Raw genomic sequence first — 19,637 nt, 5'->3', positions numbered from 1 at the left:
TCCTAGCTGCCGGGCAAGGTGAAGGAGCACCGTTAAAAAGGGTGGAAAACCGAAAATTCGAGCGCGTGCGTCGTTCACGTTCCATTAAAAGAAGCGAAAAATTTGGCGCGCAGTAGCCAAGATGGAGGGCCAAGATGGCGCCGAGGGCGGTGTGGGAGGCCCCAGACAATCCCAGGCAACCCTCGGGACAAACTCTATAAACTCAGTGCGATCGTGCGCATCGGGGAACGAAACAACCCGATCACGCTCCGACCCCGTTTGGGGTTTGGTTTCGAAACCGAATCACACACACACACACCCCATAAAACAACCCCTACGGCTACGAAAACCATCGAAAGCCAAAACAAAATCGAGCGCCAAAAAGAAGTGAAAAAAAAAGTGAATGCAACCTGGTCCAGTGACCGAGTAACCAGATGGCGATGCGTTCGGTTTTGATCGAGGAAAAGGGAAAGCAGATCCAATGATACGCCAGAGGAAGCCATCAGCAAACCGCTCAAATATTATTTAACCGGGTCAACGGTGTCCTTTTCTTTCAAACTACATTGCTTTTAGAACATGCTGTGACGTTGCGCGGTATTACTTAACGCGGTAATCACTTAACCGGCCAACAACTAACAAACCAACTCCAGCACAGAACACAAAGCAGTGAAATAAAGAGAAAAAACGTAATGAAAAACAGTAAACGAGAAAAAAACAAAAAAGGGGGCAAACGAAACGAATAACACAAGAAACTAGCCAATTACATCCTCTTAAACAATCTTTATCAGTTCAAGTCAATCAAAACATAGCGAAACTAAACGAAAAAAACTACCTAGGTAAGTTTTAAGCAAAGAGAGACGAAGTAAACAAAGCATTAGTCTCTTTCTAAACCAGTTACCAGAATAGAAAGCTGCACAACAAAACAAGAAGTGAAATTGTTAGCAGACAATCAAATAGTAAGACAATAAAATTCTTGATTTTTATTAAAACGTAATAAGCAAAGTAAATTGAGTAACTTGAAGTAAACTAAAACGCAACTACCTTCAAAGGCTTGAGAAGGCTCAAAATAGCTTAAGAGATTATTTATTCAACTAAACACACGAACATTTCTAATGTTCTTGTTTTACTATATCATTTTTTTTTATTGTTAGATCCATCTATGAATCTATTTACCTATCTACTTATTAAACGCTTTACTGATTCGTACCATCAATTTTTAACGGTTTGCGTTCCTTTTTAGTCTCAAATTATTTGCATTTTAAGTAAAAAAAGTTCAATCTAGTTATTATCCAGTTGGTATTTGCTTAAAGTTGGCTTTATCACTTTAAAGTGATTCAATCGTTGAAAAAGTTAGACATCTTATGTTACGCGAAGGCGGCAAGGAGCTGCGTGTGCAGTGTGACGCAAAATAAATTGTTAACGAAAGCCAATTTTCCAACGTGTTCGATGCGTAGTTGCACAAGCAGCCAGCAGGAACGTCTTAAAAAAAGAACCGACAGCGAAATGACTCTCGGTTTCAGTGCTCACGGCACGCTGCGATCGGCGCGTTAGTCCACGTGCTTCTCGTCGGGTCTCGACGTTGGCTATTATGTATGCAAAAGGGCATCCTTGCCATCGAGCGAGCCCTCGAGCAGTGCGAGCTTTAATGAGCGATCGCTGATCGGAATACACTCGGTTCAAATTACTCCAGCCCAAAAATTTCGGCGGAATGCGAAATATTTCGTCGTCGGCCGGTCGCCGGAAGAGTGCTTGAATTCGGTGAAAACCACCACTGATCATGATCAGATTCTTAATTAAATGCTCCTCGTGGTAGAGGTAGAAGTCTTATAGTTAGTGACGCTAATCTAGTCTGCATTTTGAATGGTTTTGTTTTCAAAAATGAGGGTTTAAATCTATCTCAATAAAATTCTCTCTATAGTTTTGGAATCGTTTGCTTTTTAAGCAAACCAAAATTAATTTTTTTAATTTGAAATTTTCTACCAGCTAAACTGAATCCAGCGATCAGCATGCTGCACTAGGGTAACCCTATAAAGGTTACCAGAGGTTCTCAATGCCCACATCTATGTTTAGCAAACATTTTTTATTAAGCGTGAGAAATATCTTTACTTTTCGGTGCATGCATTAACGAGTCAAGTTACAAAATCACAAACATCAATCAGAAATATTAAACTTAAAATTAAAAAAAAACATCGATTATTCCTACACGTTTGAATATGCCTCATCCATGAACTAATATCATGGCTTTTTGAGCAGCATAAGAAAATCTTTTAACGAGGAAACCACCAAGAGGACTTTTTTTTAATTTAATGTATTACAAAGCGTTATAAAACAAACGATTTCATGTCATTCCTTTGGCTCATTTGCTTCTCCCCTTCACCCTCGGACTTTCGATCCGTGTTAGGTGTTTGTTTGCAACGGCGTTCTATATCTAGCTGTCTCGCCACTAAGCCAGTATGTTTTAAAAGAGGAACTGATCAACAAAGTTTTCAAAAGTCGATGTTGAGCCCTCAAAAGGTTCATATTAACATTTCCGATCCTTAACAAAATGTATATTAGTACACTAAAGAAATTATTTAAATGCCAACAAGGGTAATAAAAAAAGTAAATAAAATTAAACTGATGTAGGCTTGAATAACCAACTGACTTTTTTCGAACCGAATAGATTCATTAAGTTATTTTAGTTTTGTGTTTGTTTGCATTTAAAACACTGACTCACATATGCTTCCCCAATGATTCTAATGGCAAAACAAACCAAATCTTCAATTCTCAAATGGTTGAGAACCACTGCGTTGCACTATGTGTTCTGCTCGAAGTCGCGTTATTTACAATTTTCCAATCAGCAAATCTTCACTGAGGTCACAAAAGTAATGGACCGCTCGGTAATAACAATCTTTCTGCTTGGGGCGGCAAGAATTATTACCTTTGCGTGGAGGCTAGAAAGATGTTGTCGTTTCCATAAGGTCGCCCGTCCTAACCTCCCCGCTTCGCCGGTTAGTGAACTCGCTGTGCGCAGTGTTCATCATTCGACATGCTATTGACACTGTGTCGTTACGGCCCTCTCGAATGCACATTTATTGTACAGCTTGGCGGGGCCAGGCCCTAACCTCCCAAGGAAAAAGCCCTTCTCCCGCACGTCCCTCCCCGCTCGCGCTGGGGCGGTTTCTTTCGAGGCGGGAAAGCCATTGAATAAAATTGACTTAATTGGACTAATAGATTTTCCTACGCGATCGCATTCGCCTCCGTCGCATATCGCTTTGATTGCTTTGACAGAAGGGGTGGTAATGGCGGTGTGGAGGATCGGAGGGGAGGGGGGGGTCGAATTAGCTGCAAATGTGGCCGTTACCTTGTTTTTTTTTCCAGTGTCTTTTTCTTTAATATCTTCATGTTTTTCCTCTCACACTTCGCTGAACCGCCGCCATTCGGAGTTTCGTTTTTTGTTCGGCTGACTGGTTGATTGGGTTGGGAGGATTGACAGTTGATGCTCGCACAGTGTATGCTAACCCCCCCGCCGCCGCCGCGGCTCCACTCGCGAGCGACTCCCCCAAGGTTAGGACTCAGCGACTCACGATTATGATCGGTTTCACCCACCCGTCATTGATATGTTGTCAGGTTGGTGGCTTTTTGTTTCGATGTCAATGTTTTGCTATGTTCTCGGGCACTATACGGGCAACTAACAACTCACTCGAAAAGCACACACACACACACACACACACACACAGCGTTCGGTCTATCACTCGCGCAAGCGATGAGGCTTTAGGAGCACGGCCTAAGCCAACACGTCGTGGCGATTTCGAGCTCGCACTCGAATGCGCGTCCACGCTGAACGGTGCTGGGACGCAACGTCGGGCTCTGCCGCTGTCTGCCTGTCTGCTCCTGCAGCGCCATTGCGCAACGCTCAAAACCCCAAGTGTGCGTAAGGCTTATGCCCACCGAGCGGAGATGCGCTGCATTTCAGCATTGTTTACTAACCTTCTTCGGCTCGTCTGCTTTCGCACCTCGCTCGAAGGCGCCCTCAGTAGGGTCCTCGCTAACAGGTACCAGGGGTAGGAGTAACGCCGTTATCTTTACAAAATAAATAAACGCATGGTAAACCACACTTGTACCTTACAACGCAGTATCGCTGGAAGTTTAGGTTCTTCAAAGTATGATAGTTGATTTTCCCAAGGTCCTGGAACTCCAGAACTCCCAAGAGTTGGAAGTTCTGGACCTCAGACTTTACAGGCTCTCGATTCAGAAATAGTCCAAAGACTTAGAAGTTCAGAACTTATAATTCTTGGAATTCCTCGAGGATAAGAACATCTTTGAACAGAAACTTCAGAACTTCTAACAGACGTCCCATACCACAGACGCGTAATGCCGACGAGACAAGCAGCGAGATACCGACGAGATCTGTCATCTGATCAGAGCTATCCACGCGACACGCTGCGGTCAAGGTGAACACGTTACTTCGCACCCTTGACCAAGTTGATCGGCCGCGTGCCGGGCTGGAATGTCACCAGCGCCCATTTGCATACCTCATTCGCGTGTCCGGCTTGGATTTTCCGGACCACTCGGGGCGTCACGCGCAGCACGGCCACATCCCGGACACGGTCCTCGCAAAGCACACAGCGTCACTGTAGGCAACTGTCGCGATATTCTTGCCCGCACCGAGGAGCTCAAACAAACGCTCGCTTCTACCGAATGCTTCTCGCGCACCTTCCACTTCTGATAGTGCAATCGAAACTATTGAGCCGCCATTGCAGCCAACCACGCTTTACCACCCTCTCATCAGTGTTGTGCCTTACTTCGTTTACCAATTCTTCTTTCTTCTTCACCACTCGCTTCGATTCTCTTCGGGCCCGCCGTGCTTGCCTTCTTTGTTTGCTCACAGCGTGCACGCTTTTGGGGCCGGCATTTTCCTACCTTTCTTCGCGCAGCCGGGAGGGGGGAGGGTGTTTGCTGCGTGTCGCCCACTAAGAACCGCGCGTGAAGTGTCGAAGCCCGGTTGCAAACTGGAGGATGGACTGAGGGCAGCAATAGAAGGCACGCTAGTTGATCGCAACAACCGGACCGTTTCGATTTGAGTTGTTATAAACGATGTAATAGGTTGAGCGTTGCAGAGATAGAGAAGTAAATAAGAGAGGAACAAAACACACTCACAGAAGGTGCGTAGCATACCAAACCATCGAAGAATACATTAGTCCTGACGTTAGTCGTTCGGCGATGCGCGTTTTATCGAAGCTTTACTTATTTCAACGCTATGTCATAACGCTTGCCTACCTGCAGGCGCAACAAACATGGACGGGACAAGCAAGCGATGCTGGGAAATCACGCAAAAAGCTTTCACCTTACCATTCAAATGCAAATCACTCCAGCTCAAGACACTTATTTTACTCCTTGGGGTCGTTTATGCGCATTTTATGTAATTTTTTATGTGTAATTATTAAGTATTCCAATACGATATCGTTTCTTTGCCGTATAGTTTTTCCCCAAAGGAACAAACTGACTTCTTGTTTCTCATGTTTTATTTAATGTCAACTGTTTATTGGAACTTTTGAATAAACATTTGTCTCATACTGCAATTCTTTGAAAAGAGCTTGCAATCGAATTCCGTCATCTAAGTTTACTATTTTATAACGATTGATACGAATTGTCGGTTTGCTGCAAAAACAAACTAGTTCTACATTGTACAGTATGTCTAACACTAATAACAGAACCAATGTATTCTAAATCATTGTTTTCACTAATTCAATAATTGAACAACATTAACAGTTTTATTGATAAAGGATTCACAAACAACTACTTGAATTTATCTAGGCACAACTGTTTGTTTTAAGACTTAAACTGAGTATCATCACATTCATAACCGGCATCATTTGACCAGTTGTTTTTAAAGTTTGAGATTTTAAAAAAGGTAGAAACAAGGTTTTCTAGGATATTTCGGTAGGTATTATAATTAATTTAAAACGTTATTTCATCAATAACTAGGATTTTAGTAACTTTAGCTTTAGCTAAAGACCGATGCGAATAATATTGTTCTTCTTGTGGTATTTTTTAAACTTTACTCGCTGAAGATAATACTTTTCTAGGTCTACTAATCCTACAACAATGTTATAATATAATACATTGTAAATAAAAACCATACTGTTGCTATTATAAATGCTTTTCCGTCATCTCCACGACGTTTAATATGTATTAAAGATCCTTCGCGCTTCTTCATCTTCTTGAGAGCTTTTTCAACCATTCGCTGGGAACATTTTCCATCAGCAGCATCGGCAGGTTATAATTAATTCGTTCACCAGCACGCACGTTAACTGGCCGCTAAAGGTAGGAATCGTGGTTGGAAGCGGTATTTTCGTGCGTCGCAAATTGATTTTCACGGGCAAAGGGGAGGGGGGGGGGCGACCCGGATGGAGGAACCATTAGTGAGGCGACGACACGGTGCATTTTGGGATTTTGGCCCGCCTCGCACCGATCAATCATCGGCGGATCAACTGACGGCCGGTCCACATCGAAGTGGAGGCCGATTTTCGGCTTTCCCATCGGCTCCCAAAAACCGGTCGTTGATGCGCTTGGCGGTCGGATCGTGTCATATGCCAAAGGTTGATCGTAGTTCGGAAGCGTCGGAAGAAGGCAACCGAACAGGCCTTGGTGTCGACCGTCGTCGCCGTGAAATTATATTCGAATTAAAAAGCAACAGAACGCTAGGAGTAAATTATTGCGCGGAGATGTGTGTTTTCCCTCTGACTTTTAAATTACTCTGCAAAAGTCAAAGTGCGTGGATAAATACAACCACCCTCCCAGGCCTTCGATGGTGTCTCCTTATCTTGAACTTAATTCAAAATCCCTTTACACGACGCCCGTTTTCCAGGTGCTCGGAAACATACATGCAACAACACATTGGCCAAAGCAAACTTTCACCCGGGTTACGTTTTCCTCGGGCATCATTTCCCAGGTTTTCAATGCGTTCGTGCTCGCGTGCGGTCGTCAATAGCAACCGCAACCGCCCACCAGATGTGTGAAAAGTGCTGCAACTTTTCCCACATCAGGCCCGACGCCCTTTTGCGGCGAAATAAAGGAACGGACCTGAGTTGCAAGTGTTTGATTTCTCTTCTCTTTCCATTCAGCAGCGCTGTCTGTTGCGCTGGTCGAGTAAATAGAATGTTTCCTTATCGGGATTGCCAAAAACTGCGCTCCTGTTTGCTCGTTTGGTCAGCTTTGCAATTGTGCAGCTTCGTTAACGGCTTTGCCTTTTATCGGTTTTCTCCACTATGGATGCAGATTGTTTTAAAGCAATAATTGATTTGAAATCATTATTAAATTATTACATTATTTTAAGCTTTAAAAACTTCAAAGCTACTTATATTTACATTAAGTGAAATTAGGAAGGGAAAGTTAAAGTATAAAGATTAAAATAGAGCAAAAAACAAAATAACCAATGTTTAGTTTTGAGGCTCTTTTTTCTAGAAAATTGTGAGCAAAATAAGTCAGAACAAAGCAGTTTCATGCTCATCTAATTAGCTCTTCCTGTTTGGATTTAAAAAACCGAAAACTAATAAGAATGCAGTTGATTTAATGCTAAACAATTTAATAAATGCAAATTTACGAATATACAGTGCTTCGTCAATCGAATGCTACATTTTTATCAGGGAACGATTCACAACACATTTCAAAACATGTGACAATACACAAGAAACTGATGATTTACGTTAATTTTATTTATTGAAGATAATCATCGAAGAATTCTGTCCTGGCACAAAGTCAACCAGATGAAATCGTCACCATTGAATTGAAAGCGTTAACTTTTTCTGTATAAATAAAGTCATTTTCTATTGAAAATTTATTTTGTTGATCGATGAAAAGCAGCTGAAATTGCAAGGTAACTATAAACAGGTGTTAGCGTTGTTTAGCTTTATCTACTTGATATTTGAAATTACCAAAATATCATCTACATCCAAATGGCAACCGGCTCGACACTGGATGGTCAAACAAATTCAAAAAGGTCACACTTTGGATGCATTCCACAGTGCATAGTGAACCAAAGCAAAAGAAGTACAATACAGCAAACCCTGGTGGAGTGAAAGGTGGATGAATAGAAAAGGAGGAGCAATACAAATATAATACAAACAATGGTAGATTCTGGGAAGCGTATATATAGCTACACTATTACGTAGCGTCAGGATCAATTGACGCTGACCCGCCGGAGAGTGTTGCGTCGGTGAAAGCGTTCTAGAGCTTGCTAACGTTACGTTCTCCTGAGGAAAATGAGTCCGAAGAGTATTCTCTTGCTGGGATTGGTGTTTTTCTGCCAAGTCCTTGGAAAACCAATTGAATCCTCCACCGAATCGTCATCCTCCAATGACATACTGGACTTGGTGACATCTGCTGCGTCATCGACAACTTCTTCAGAGGTACGTTTTATAGGCGATTTCCCGAAAGAGATCCTCAGCATAGGTTTCATTTCGTAGAATGCACTTAGAATTGATGTCCTCCCCACCAAAGCGCTCATCAGTGCTTCATTGCGGGTTCCGAAGGACTCACCTGGAAGGACCACTACCTCCACCACCGAAAGTATACCCATCTTCAACCGCACCAAGGTTCAGCTGGACTACCCCAACGAACTGGTCCCGTACACTATGAAACTGACGGATGGGCTTTTTGGACCCCTCGGTAACTTAATGCGGGTAAATGAGATTCCCTTCAGGACCTAAAACACATACACCTCACCATATCCATACCTATCCAGCGATCCTTGGTGCGCATCGCGCAAGAGGTCCGTTTCTTTCAGCCTCTATTCGGAAACCATCTGATGGTCGTCATTCCGAAGAATTTGGACGTCTGAACCCGAAAACATTGGAGTGATAAGTGTAATAATTTATTTTCATACAACTCGTGTAGTCTAGCCTTGGAATGTAAAATAACCTCGTGAAAATTCTGTGATGTAGAATTGGAAAAAATACGCATGATAATTCGATTAAGTAAAATGACACGTCAATTGGTATTGGAAAAGTTCTCTAATCAAATATTTTGGCAGTCCGTCAGTTCCATGCATGGTTTTCAGTTCTATTGTCGTCTTCATCATCAATTGCTGCTCCAGGTGGAGTAGATCCTGCGTTTGTCAGCATTCGTAAAGATCTCATCCAACTACTCCTCTTGATGAAGAGTTTAAAGTAAAGTTGCTAGCGTTTGTGGTTCCTACAAAACCTTCATTTGCAACATTTGTTTATGAAATTGGTGACACCAACAGTTTTAGAAAACCTAGCAAAGACTTCACTTCCCAAAGAGTAATGTTTTTCGGTGAAACAACATTTTAGAATTCATTTCAGATGGTTCTTATAAACACACTGATTAGTTTGTTTTTTTACTAAAAGATATGTTTAAAATACATAACATCCGGGTGTTTTTATAACCAGATTCACCGCCTACATACTGCCTCACTTCCACCGAAGCAAACCGACCAAACTGTTGGCATTGAACTGAAAACATTGAATTTGGCAGGGATTAAAAAGTAAAGTAATTTGCTTCGGAAAATGTTTTTTGGTGTATTTCAAGTTAATTTCAATCAGGTGCCCACTTGTTTGTTGGTTTTATTGATTTATCTCTCTGACAGCTGGCATTACCAAAACAGCATAGCGACGGCTCGACACTGAATGCGTCGTTCCAGAAAGGTCAAACTTTGACCGCATCCCACAGTGCACAGTGTAAACCAAACGAGAAAAGAGAAGACAAATCCCAGCAAACCCCTTGATCGAAAGCACTTTACGTGCGTGTACTGCTGCCCTGCCTCCGCTTGGCAAACAACGTGCCCCCTTCCCCCCCTCAAAGATGGCCGCCTACGCGCCGTTACATTCGTCGTACGGTTTCGCGGACATACATAAACCGGGCGGATGCGCCACGTGCTTCTTCTTCTCTCGCCGATAAGGACGGTTGAGGGAGGGAGGGAATGGGTAAAAGGACGAACGGGGCGGGCCCCCGCCTTTATGCTTCGATTACGTGCAACAACACGCACGCACGGACGCGTGGTTGAACATTTTTCCAAGCAAACGATCCGAACCGATGAGATAACAGACGCAATTACCCATTTTCACTTTCCGCAGCGACCTTCCATCGACACCGATGGCTTTGTTTCAGTCGCCCCGCTTTCTTTCCTTCCCCCTTTTTGCGGTGGTTTCATTTTGTTTTCATTATCTTTTGCCTCCCTTTTTCCCTCTCATCGATCTCTTTCTTTTGTGGTAACAACCTTATCAGCCGAACGCGAAAACTCGATCGACGATGACGACAAGTGCATCATGGGGGAGGGGGCAATACCGGCGCGGGGTCGAAGGTTGGCACAATAAAGATTTCCTTTTACGGCGATGTCAAGGAGAATCTGTCAAGGAGCGCTGTAAAACAATCAAACCCGATCGATCTCGTAACTTCTGAAATTTCTCCTTGCGATCGTTTTGAGCTGAATTTTTCCCTGCAGTGTTCGGAAAAACCTGCGACTTATCCTGGTCCCTGGTCCTCTCGTGTCTTCCAGATGAATGCACGCACACACACACACACACACCATCGCCGCGCACTTTGACCCGCATTCGCCGGGAGAAATGACTTTCTGCCTGGGCCTCATTGTGCCTTCGTTTGTTTCGTGTTTCCTTCTCCGTTGTGTGGATGTCTTATGATGCGTGCTGGATCTCCGGTATGCTCGTGTCCGCCTTGGTTTCATCCACACACAGTGTGGTGCGCGAAAGAAGCAACTCACGAGAGTTCTTTTATGATCAACGAGAATTTATATTTTCTTTCAATATCGGATAATTCGTTATTATTATTACAATGCAAAATATTGTGGTGTCATTATAATGGTTTAAAATTCATATTTTTAGTTTTTTATAACACATGAAGCAGCGGGAAACAAAATTAATTATGTTAAACATATTACTTGTGCTACATCTCGCTAAATCCTGAACTAAAGCTTTCAATAGAATAGGTGAAAAGCTAGTTTACACAAGTTAAACAATGTGTAAACAAAAGTCTCATTATTTTTAGCTTGTCGCCCATCTCACAATGACTTTGCAGTTTCTTGCTCACTCAAGTTTCCTAAATTCATTTGCAAACACTTAAACAAAGCATTCGAATCCCACTCCGAATACTGTAAAACTTGGAAATTAAAACACAATAGTAAAAAAGTAGAGAACATATTTCACGATGGACTGTTTTCATGAAGTAAGCAACTTGATACTCTAGTTCGATAAGTGATCAAATAGATTATTTGTTTGGATAAGCTAGATTTAGCTAGGTTATGATTTTTTCTTTCTGTATTTTGTTAGTCCACCTTTAAAACTGTGGGTTTTTCAAAGTCTTTTATTCCTTTTCTCTCACATACTTCCTTAAATTTATCCCAATACTATTTTGTTCAATAAAACACTACTACTTCTATTTCCTGCTTTGGAAGTTTGATCAACATTTGTATTTATTTTAGATTTTATTTCATTTGGTTTTCATATGAAGAGTTTTTATTTTCTTTTCGCTTGCCAAGTATAAACTTACTGATAAAAATACAATTATAAATTTGAAGATCATGATCACACTATTCAAATGTGTTGTAAAATGTAAAGTTTTAAACTGTCTATTTGAAATGCGTTTAAAATAAGTCTAAAACTATGAGTTTCTGTAAAAAATTATCTCTCAAGTTAATCAAAACAACCATAATTCTGTTTGACAAATGTTTTCTTTAGTTTCTAGGTACTTACTTGTTAGTTTATTTTTCTACGCACCCTATAAACTTTTGTTATTACTCTCTTACCCGAAATAATATTGAACCATACTAATGAAGTATTAGAAACAGGTCTTCGATTTCAACCATGTAGTTGCTAATGTAAGAAAAAAATGCCCTTTTCGCATTAAGATTTTTTTTTTATGTTTTTTACTATCGAAAACATCGTTCACCACTGTGATTTGTGTGCGACACGTTCGTGTTGTCTCTACGCGAGGGAAAATATAAATGGTGAAATATATGGAGCGGGCGAAGGAGCGGAACGCGTTGTGGGAGAGAAGCAAAACAAAAACCATCGGTTTTGGACCAAAACCGCGAGATGCAAGCGGTTGCGGGCTGCCGTGGTGCCGTCCTGCTCACTTTCTTTCCGAAACGCCCCTCTCCCCCCTCCCCCCCTCGTGCCAGCTAGGAAGCGTGCGCTGCCACACGCCACATCGCCAGATCGGTCGGGGCCGGCATTTGTGGCAAAATTGTCGAACCGAACGCATGCGCATCCCATTTTGCGGCGGCCGGGCGGATTTCGGATTTGCGGTCGATTCTTGCGGGCTTCACCTGCTGGCTAGGTGTCCTTGACACGCCACCGGAAGGATCTCGTGCGGTGTCGGCACAGTCGGTCGGTTCGGTGTCGGTTCAGTTCGATGTCGGTGCGTACGCCGGATGGGTGCAATCGCGGTGCTGTTATCGTCCAACGTGGCCGAAGTGCGTGAACGTTTGTAGGTATCGAATCGAGCCGGTGATATAGCGGTGTGCGGTTCGGGTTTCGGGATTCGGCGCGCAAAGTGGAAACCCGCGAGCTGCGAATGTCCCGACGGGGGGCTGTTTGGTGTGTGGTGTTTTTGGCAATCTGGCTCTCGGTCGGCGGAGGCGATGCGAAACCGATCGATGTCGCGGCCGGCAACCCACTCGCCGAAGATTCGTTGGATCCGGTGCAGTCGAAGGTGGGTGAATAGAGAAGGGGAGAAAGCAATACTAATGGAAGTCAAATAATATACAACAACGAAGATAGTTAATGGAAAAGAATGTACACAACAGTGGCTGTTACGTAAATCTTCCATAGAAGAAACATCACCATACAAAACCGTGTTTCACAATCAACGAAGAAACGTCTTTCTTTTCTCACCAAACAAGCGAAACAACAACCTTAACACGTTGCGTACCAAGCGTTTTAGCACAATTTTTAGTACAATTTTTCTAATTACAATTTGTTTATAATTTTTGTTAAACCGATTGTTTTCGAAGGCCAAGCAAAAACTTAGCTTCCCAAAATATTTATATAAAATATTACAATAATTTTTATGTTGCATTTTCATTTATTTATAGGTCAAAAACTTTTTTGTACTAAAACTGCCGTCACCCATATTTGGGTGACGCGGTACGCAACGTGTTAAAGGTGCCCAGTGAGTGATTTAATTTCGAAATCGATCAAAGAACGCATCCGCCAAACCGTTTCCAAGGCAAGCGGCTACAATCAATCAATCAAATCACGATGACTCAACGAAAGACTTCAACGCGAGCCGAAGCGACGAACCCTATCGCGTGTTAATTATTTCGCCTTTCTTTTCCCCGTTTCACGTGCTTAAACCGAATGACTATAAATTTCGTACCGCAAGTGCAGCGCCAAGTGCATCGGTGCACACTCAGCGGTGCGGTTTGCCGGTTTTTCGGGGAAGAAATTATGCGCCGAATCGCGGTGGCGCTTCCTGCTTTCGGTTGGCAATCAGCCGTGGCATGTATGTACACCGAGGAGGGTGCCTAATGGAGCAGCTGACACCTAACTGCACCCGGTTATGCACTGAAAAGCTTCCATTACGGCAATAGCAAACGCGCGCGCGCGCGAGCCGTTGTACAATCACACCGTCCGCCCCGAACGTTGCGTTGGTATTAGATTTTAATCGCAGCGCAAACTTTTGCCCCTTTTCCGTGTTCGGATTTTTCTGTGGTTGTGGTTGTTTTTAATTATTTGATTACAACATAATTGTCGCAGTCACGAACCAGTATGACACGTTTTGAAACCAAAAATTTGTTTGTTTTGAAATATGATTCTTTTTTGTTGTTGAAAATCAAAAAGTGAGAAAGTAACTTATATCGATAAAACGCACACACACACACACACACAACCGACCGTGTTACTGTACAAATAAAATGCGCGAATAAGTAGGCTTCTGCCACTGGCGACCATAAACAATGGGTTTGATTTCTTCGGGAAGATAAATATTGCGCTTAAAGCTGCGCATTGGAATCCATACCTCGAGCTGGATGGCAGAGATGGAACGTCGGCAATTACTAAACACAAGACGCGCGAGACAAACCATTCGCCTGTCAGCTCCGGGGAACAGATGTGTGACCCATCGCAACGTCCTCCGGCTGGATGCTGCTATCAATCAAAAAACCACGCAGCGCGCGTGCTCTACCGGCTCCGAAAGCGAGTTTTATGAGACGAGCGCAACACAGGGTGGGTGGAGGTAGGGGGAGGGGAAGGTTGTGACACGCAAGTAGACAAGGCGATGCCGTGCAACGGACGGCAGCAAACGGAAAGATTCCGATTGTTTCGTCGATTTCGTGTCACTCGTGCTTCTTCAATCCCCGAATGTTTTCTTTCCTTCCCGCGGTTGGTATTTAAATATCTCTCGAGGTACACGAGTTCGAGAAAAAATAAATCATAATCGTTCCGAGCCACAAAGCGAGCGACACAAAAAAAAAAACGAACAAAATATTAAAGCTACAAGAAACGGTCACTATTATTGCAAAACCGACAGCAAGCGACGTCAGCAGACGGTTCCTTCTCCTTTAAGTGGTGTGTTTTCTCCCAAATTAAACCACTCAACCCGTCCGGATGTGCGAGAAAACATGGTGTAATTACACCATCTTAGTCACAGTCGACAAGAAAACAGACAAAGGACAAGTCTATGTGTCAAACCAAGTTGGGTGAGAGGATGTCCAAACGCGTTGGGTGGAAACAACCAAATCCGTTCAACACTTTTCATTTGGCAAAAACACATCCTCAGTTCGTTTTTTTTTCTTTCTACTTGTCCTGTTTAGTCCTGTTTGTTCGTTTGTTCGCCTAGTTTGAGTTGTACCTCCAGAGGCGGTTCAATTTATTTCAGGGGTTCAAGCGGTTTTAACATTTCAATTATCCTAAATGTGTTTATATTGTAGGCAAAAGTTGGACTTATTTGTTTTATAAGAGCTTGTTGTCCATTATACAGTAGTGCCATATGGTTTTAATATTTATAAATGGAAACTTAAGAAGTAACAAGAGAAGGATTTAAAAAAATAAGTTAGTAATTAATAATTTTCTACACGAAACTACTCTTTTTAATACTTTTCGTATTCTCATTTCTTTCTGTTCTACTTGTTTTGACAAATGCAATTCTATTTTATTATTAAAAAAGGAACGTTTTTATAAAGTTCAAAAAACCACCATGTGATATTTTCACTTTTAAGAGTCGCACTCGAATTATTAAATCCTTTGAATAATTTGAGCATCGATCAGGAAAAGCAATTACATGAGTAAAAATACAAACTTTTGACCATGTATTGCAGGCACTTCAAATGAAAAGATGAGATTAAAACATGGAAAAATACAACAACAATACGGCAACGTCTGTCATAACTCAATAAATAAATAAAAAAAAACATGGAAAATAAAAACCATTCTTCCAAGAATTTAAAAGGGACAATGAAAAATGAAAAAGCAATATCAAAGTATACCTAAAATCTAACTAGGTAAAATTTGTTTGATATTGCTCACTATGCATATCTAAAAGTGAAAAATATAAGTTACAAATCAGTCCTCTCATTGGAAGATCCGTCTCTGTGTGCCTTCCTTAAGTGAAGCGAGGAAATGAGGTCAACTTGTATTTCTGCTTCCATTGTATGTTGATTGCCGTGACAGATTACATTTCTCCCTTTCGTCTGTTTCTCGCTTTCGCTTTTTTTTCTGTGTTGTTACGGTGCGCGATCCTTAGGATGCCATTGGGGAGGACGTGTATCGAGCGAAGCGTAAGTTCCGGCCGGAGGAGTGGGCCGCCGCGAACGCCATCCTGGATCTGCTGGCGCAGCTGAAGAGCGCTCGGCAGGGTCAGCTTACGACGCAGGCACCCCGCAGGACCACCACAACCACGACAACATCCACCACCACCACCACCACAACTGTAAGGCCGATGGCGCAGGTTAAGGCCCGGGCGGATCGGAGTCCGCGCGAAGACGACGACGTGCCGCAGTTCAACCCGGACGGCACGATCATGCTGCAGCTGCCCGGGAAGCTGTTCGGCAATGCGACCAACTTCGTCCTGGCGGCGGCAAAGCTCTTTGGGGATTTTATTACGGTAGGTGTTGGACGCAACAGTTGTCGATCTTCGCTTGGATGCTTGTTGATGGATAACGCCAGGAGCATTTTTTCAATAACTTGTTTCTTCTAAGGTTCAAATTATTGTTGAATACCTATCCTTTCCGTTTTGCTTTTATCCTTTTCGTACGAAGCACTTGCTAATGAAGCTTCCAACGCCTAAAAGTATGCTACATCTTGACCTAATTTTATCAAAGCTCGTTCCGGTGAGGCTTTCCCAGATATTTTCACTTAAAATAAATATATTTATTTACAAAAAAGTTAATAACTCAGATAAAATTAATCCTTTCAAAACATGCACCTTAAAATTGCACTTAAAAAAATAACGAACAAGTTATCAAAAACATGTCACAAACCAGAAAAAATATAAACTATTGAAAGTTACAAGACTATTTGAACAATGACCAAACAACAAACGCTAGCAACTTTCTTTTCAAAACATCTTCAAAATGAATATTTCTTTTGCGTTTCGCTAATGATCAACCTGATATCTAAAGCATCTAACGCTCAACAGCTATTATTTCTCAACTGGTACATTGCATTGCTAAAACATGCAAACATAGATATTTTTAGTCTGCCTGACAAAGAAGAGAACTTGTTCAATGCAACTTCACAGTAAAATTTACTTCATCAAATTATCTGACGTATGTAGTTTTCTCCGATCACAGATGATTACTAGTCCTTTTCAAATGTATATGTTTCTAGTAACATATTGCATAAATGTTTGTACATTGAATCAACTTATGTATGTCTGCAACTTTATAAATTTAGAGTTTCTTCTTCGTTTCTCCTTCCTTGGTTTGTTTGTTTTTCTAATGACTTACATTTTCAATGTTCCAAACCATTTGAGTATTTTATTTAATTTATTCTGTTTGTATACTTTCCATCCAGAACACGGCCATCCGGACAGCGAGGTTCATGCAGCTTTTCCAGCCGATCGCTGGTCGCCATTTGTACATTCAAATACCGACACCGAGTCCGCCGGGAGGAGACAGCTGAGCCGAGCCGGTTTTTTCCGGAGATAAGATAGGCCATAGCGGGAGGGTGAGCGGGACGGAGAGCACGAGGAGGCACAATAAGTTATTTTACACTCTAGGGCTAGGCTATACGAGTTGTGCGTAAATAAATTATTACTCTTATCACTACAAGCTCCTGGTTCGGCGTCTTCAGACGTCCAGCTCCTTCGGAATGTCGATCATCAGATGGTATCCGAACACCGGCTGAAAGAAACGGACCACCTGCGCGATGCGCACCGAGGTTCCCTGGAGGGGTGTGGATGTCAGTGAGGTGTGTGTGTGTTTCAGGTCCTGAAGGGAATCTCATTTACCCGGACTAAGTTGCCGATCAGGCGAAAAAACCTATCCGTCAGTTTCATAGTGAACGGGATCAGTTCGTTGGGCACGGCAAGTTCAACTCTGGTGCGGCTGAAGATGGGTATACTGTCAGTGGTGGTGGTGGTAGTTCCAAGTGGGTCCTTCGGAACACGCAATGTCGCACTGACGAGCGCTTTGGTGGGGAGGACTTCATTGCTGAGTGCATTCTACGAAATAAAACCTATGCTGAGGATCTCTTTTGGGAAATCGCCTGTAAAACGTACCTCTGAGGAAGTTGTCGATGACGCAGCAGACGTCACCGCGTCTAGTATGTCCTTGGAGGATGACGATTCGGTGGAGGATTCAATTGGTTTCCCAAGGACCTGGCAGAACAACACCAATCCCAGCAAGAGAACACTCTTCGGACACATTTTCCTCAGGAGAACGTAACGCTGCCGCCGATGCAACACTGTCGACGAGTCAGCGTTAACTAACCCCGATGCAACGGATTGTCCCGAGAGTCGAGTAAACATCACCTGCCGGTTGCAGCTCGCACGCAAGAACAAACACAACTGCATTATGCATCGCTCGCAGATCAAACACAGCGGTGCATGGTGTCGAGGACGCCCACTTCTGACCGAGGCACACCAGCGGAATGCACCCTCTGACGCAACGGTTTCAAACACGCAGGAAGCAGACCTCCACCGTGCACAGAAGTGAAAGTTGTCCCGGGCGGCGGAGAAGAAGTCCTCTGAGATGGCTTAGACCTAGAATTTTAAGGTTGAGAGTTAGCAGCTCCTACTAGCAGTCAAGACTGGGTTAATTACAGGCGACGAAGGCGGGCAAATTACGCATAATGACGCCACTAGATGAATCAGCCCCCTGCATAGGGTCCCCTACGTCAGGAAGCGATTGATAGATGGTCTGTGGCATGCGTATCGACCGCGACCTTGATCTAACGAAGCCCCGAAGGCTGCAAGACGATCCCATCCGATTCCGCGCGTGAAACAAATGTTCAGCGATGAACCATTAGCGCGTTTGGGGAGGGTTTGTCCTCAAGATGGACCCCAAATTAACGCACAATCGATCATGCACTACTCACGTGCGTTATAATTAAGCAAAATGTTTAAACGTCGAAAGGTAGCTCAAATGTCTAACAAGAAGAAGCAGGCAATTTGACACGCTCGTTACGCATTCGAAAGGTGCGTGAAGCCGTGAGAAATACGAGAATTACAGCCATTTTGGAAACCACTGTTCACGCAGTATCGTCCCAGCCTCGCTCTAATTTTAATGAGCAACTTTACCTCGACCAAAAGGACATAATTAGTCATGGAAGTTAGATGAATTTTAACGATTTAGTAATATACCCTAAGATTCTTTTTTTGCATCTATCCTTTCGCTGAATGAAGTTAAATTCAATAACCACTAAAGCTTTTCTCGATCTTTTTCCTTACATTGTCTTATTTATTTTCCATTTATTTGATTATTCCAAGTACTGTATTCGAACTGTTCTAATGTAAACAAAATACATAAATAAAAGAAAAGGTGTATGCTGCGGTTTGCTGTTATAAAATAAATGTATTCTATGAAATTTGGGTTTCAAAAACTCGCATACAATTCAATACACCACGCACGGTAAACGGCATATTTTTGTTAAGTTTGCGTCACTTGTATTGTGTCTTGATCGAGACAAAATGTCGTTACCTCTTTTTAAAACGATCCATGGATATATTGTATTATTTTTTTTCTCGTTCGGAAAACAAGAATACATTAAATAGTTTAAGAATACTTATAAAATGTTTTGAAATTACTAGGGATTGACAGCGAGCAACGAGCTTAAAACGTGGTTTACCGATTGCATACCTTGAGGCGCCTAAATGTGCACTATTTAAAATGAATCTTCAACGAGTGACAAACAAGTTTCGGATAGGGAAAGAAAACTAGGAACAGGACAGCTTTTTGTTGAAATCCTATCAGTATCCGGTGAAGAAACCTTATCCGAATCCTTCGGTAAACGTTACAATCGAGTCGGTTCGCTCCTCGGCTGCTCTCTTGGGCGATCCAAGAAGGGGTTGGATCTGTTCGGAAGAGAAAGCGCAACAAGCTAGCTGACCCGAATGGAACGTCGCGGCGAAGGGGGTGCGAAATAAATATGTATTTAGTGCGGATGAGTTTAGGAAACGTAACCCGTAAGTCAAGTCTTGTGTGCCTCTAGAATGGGTCGAAAGCCTAGATCTCGTTCGCGTCGGTCGCACCCGAGAGGAGA

General features: G+C 42.7%; 1 protein-coding gene across 1 annotated transcript; it reads left to right on the top strand.

Moving 5' to 3' along the window:
• The first annotated feature begins 12,510 nt into the window (after positions 1–12,510).
• Positions 12,511–17,057, top strand: LOC131290676 (uncharacterized). The gene is made up of 3 exons (XM_058319839.1): positions 12,511–12,648; positions 15,679–16,038; positions 16,950–17,057. Exons 1-3 carry the CDS (start codon positions 12,511–12,513, stop codon positions 17,055–17,057), a joined length of 606 nt encoding a protein of 201 aa, XP_058175822.1.
• The last annotated feature ends 2,580 nt before the right edge of the window (positions 17,058–19,637 follow it).

This window comes from Anopheles ziemanni, chromosome X (genome assembly GCF_943734765.1).
Source record: "Anopheles ziemanni chromosome X, idAnoZiCoDA_A2_x.2, whole genome shotgun sequence".
Classification (NCBI taxonomy): domain Eukaryota; kingdom Metazoa; phylum Arthropoda; class Insecta; order Diptera; family Culicidae; genus Anopheles; species Anopheles ziemanni.
The sequence above is the reverse complement of the archived record's forward strand: the minus strand, read 5'-3'. Positions and strand labels throughout refer to the sequence as shown.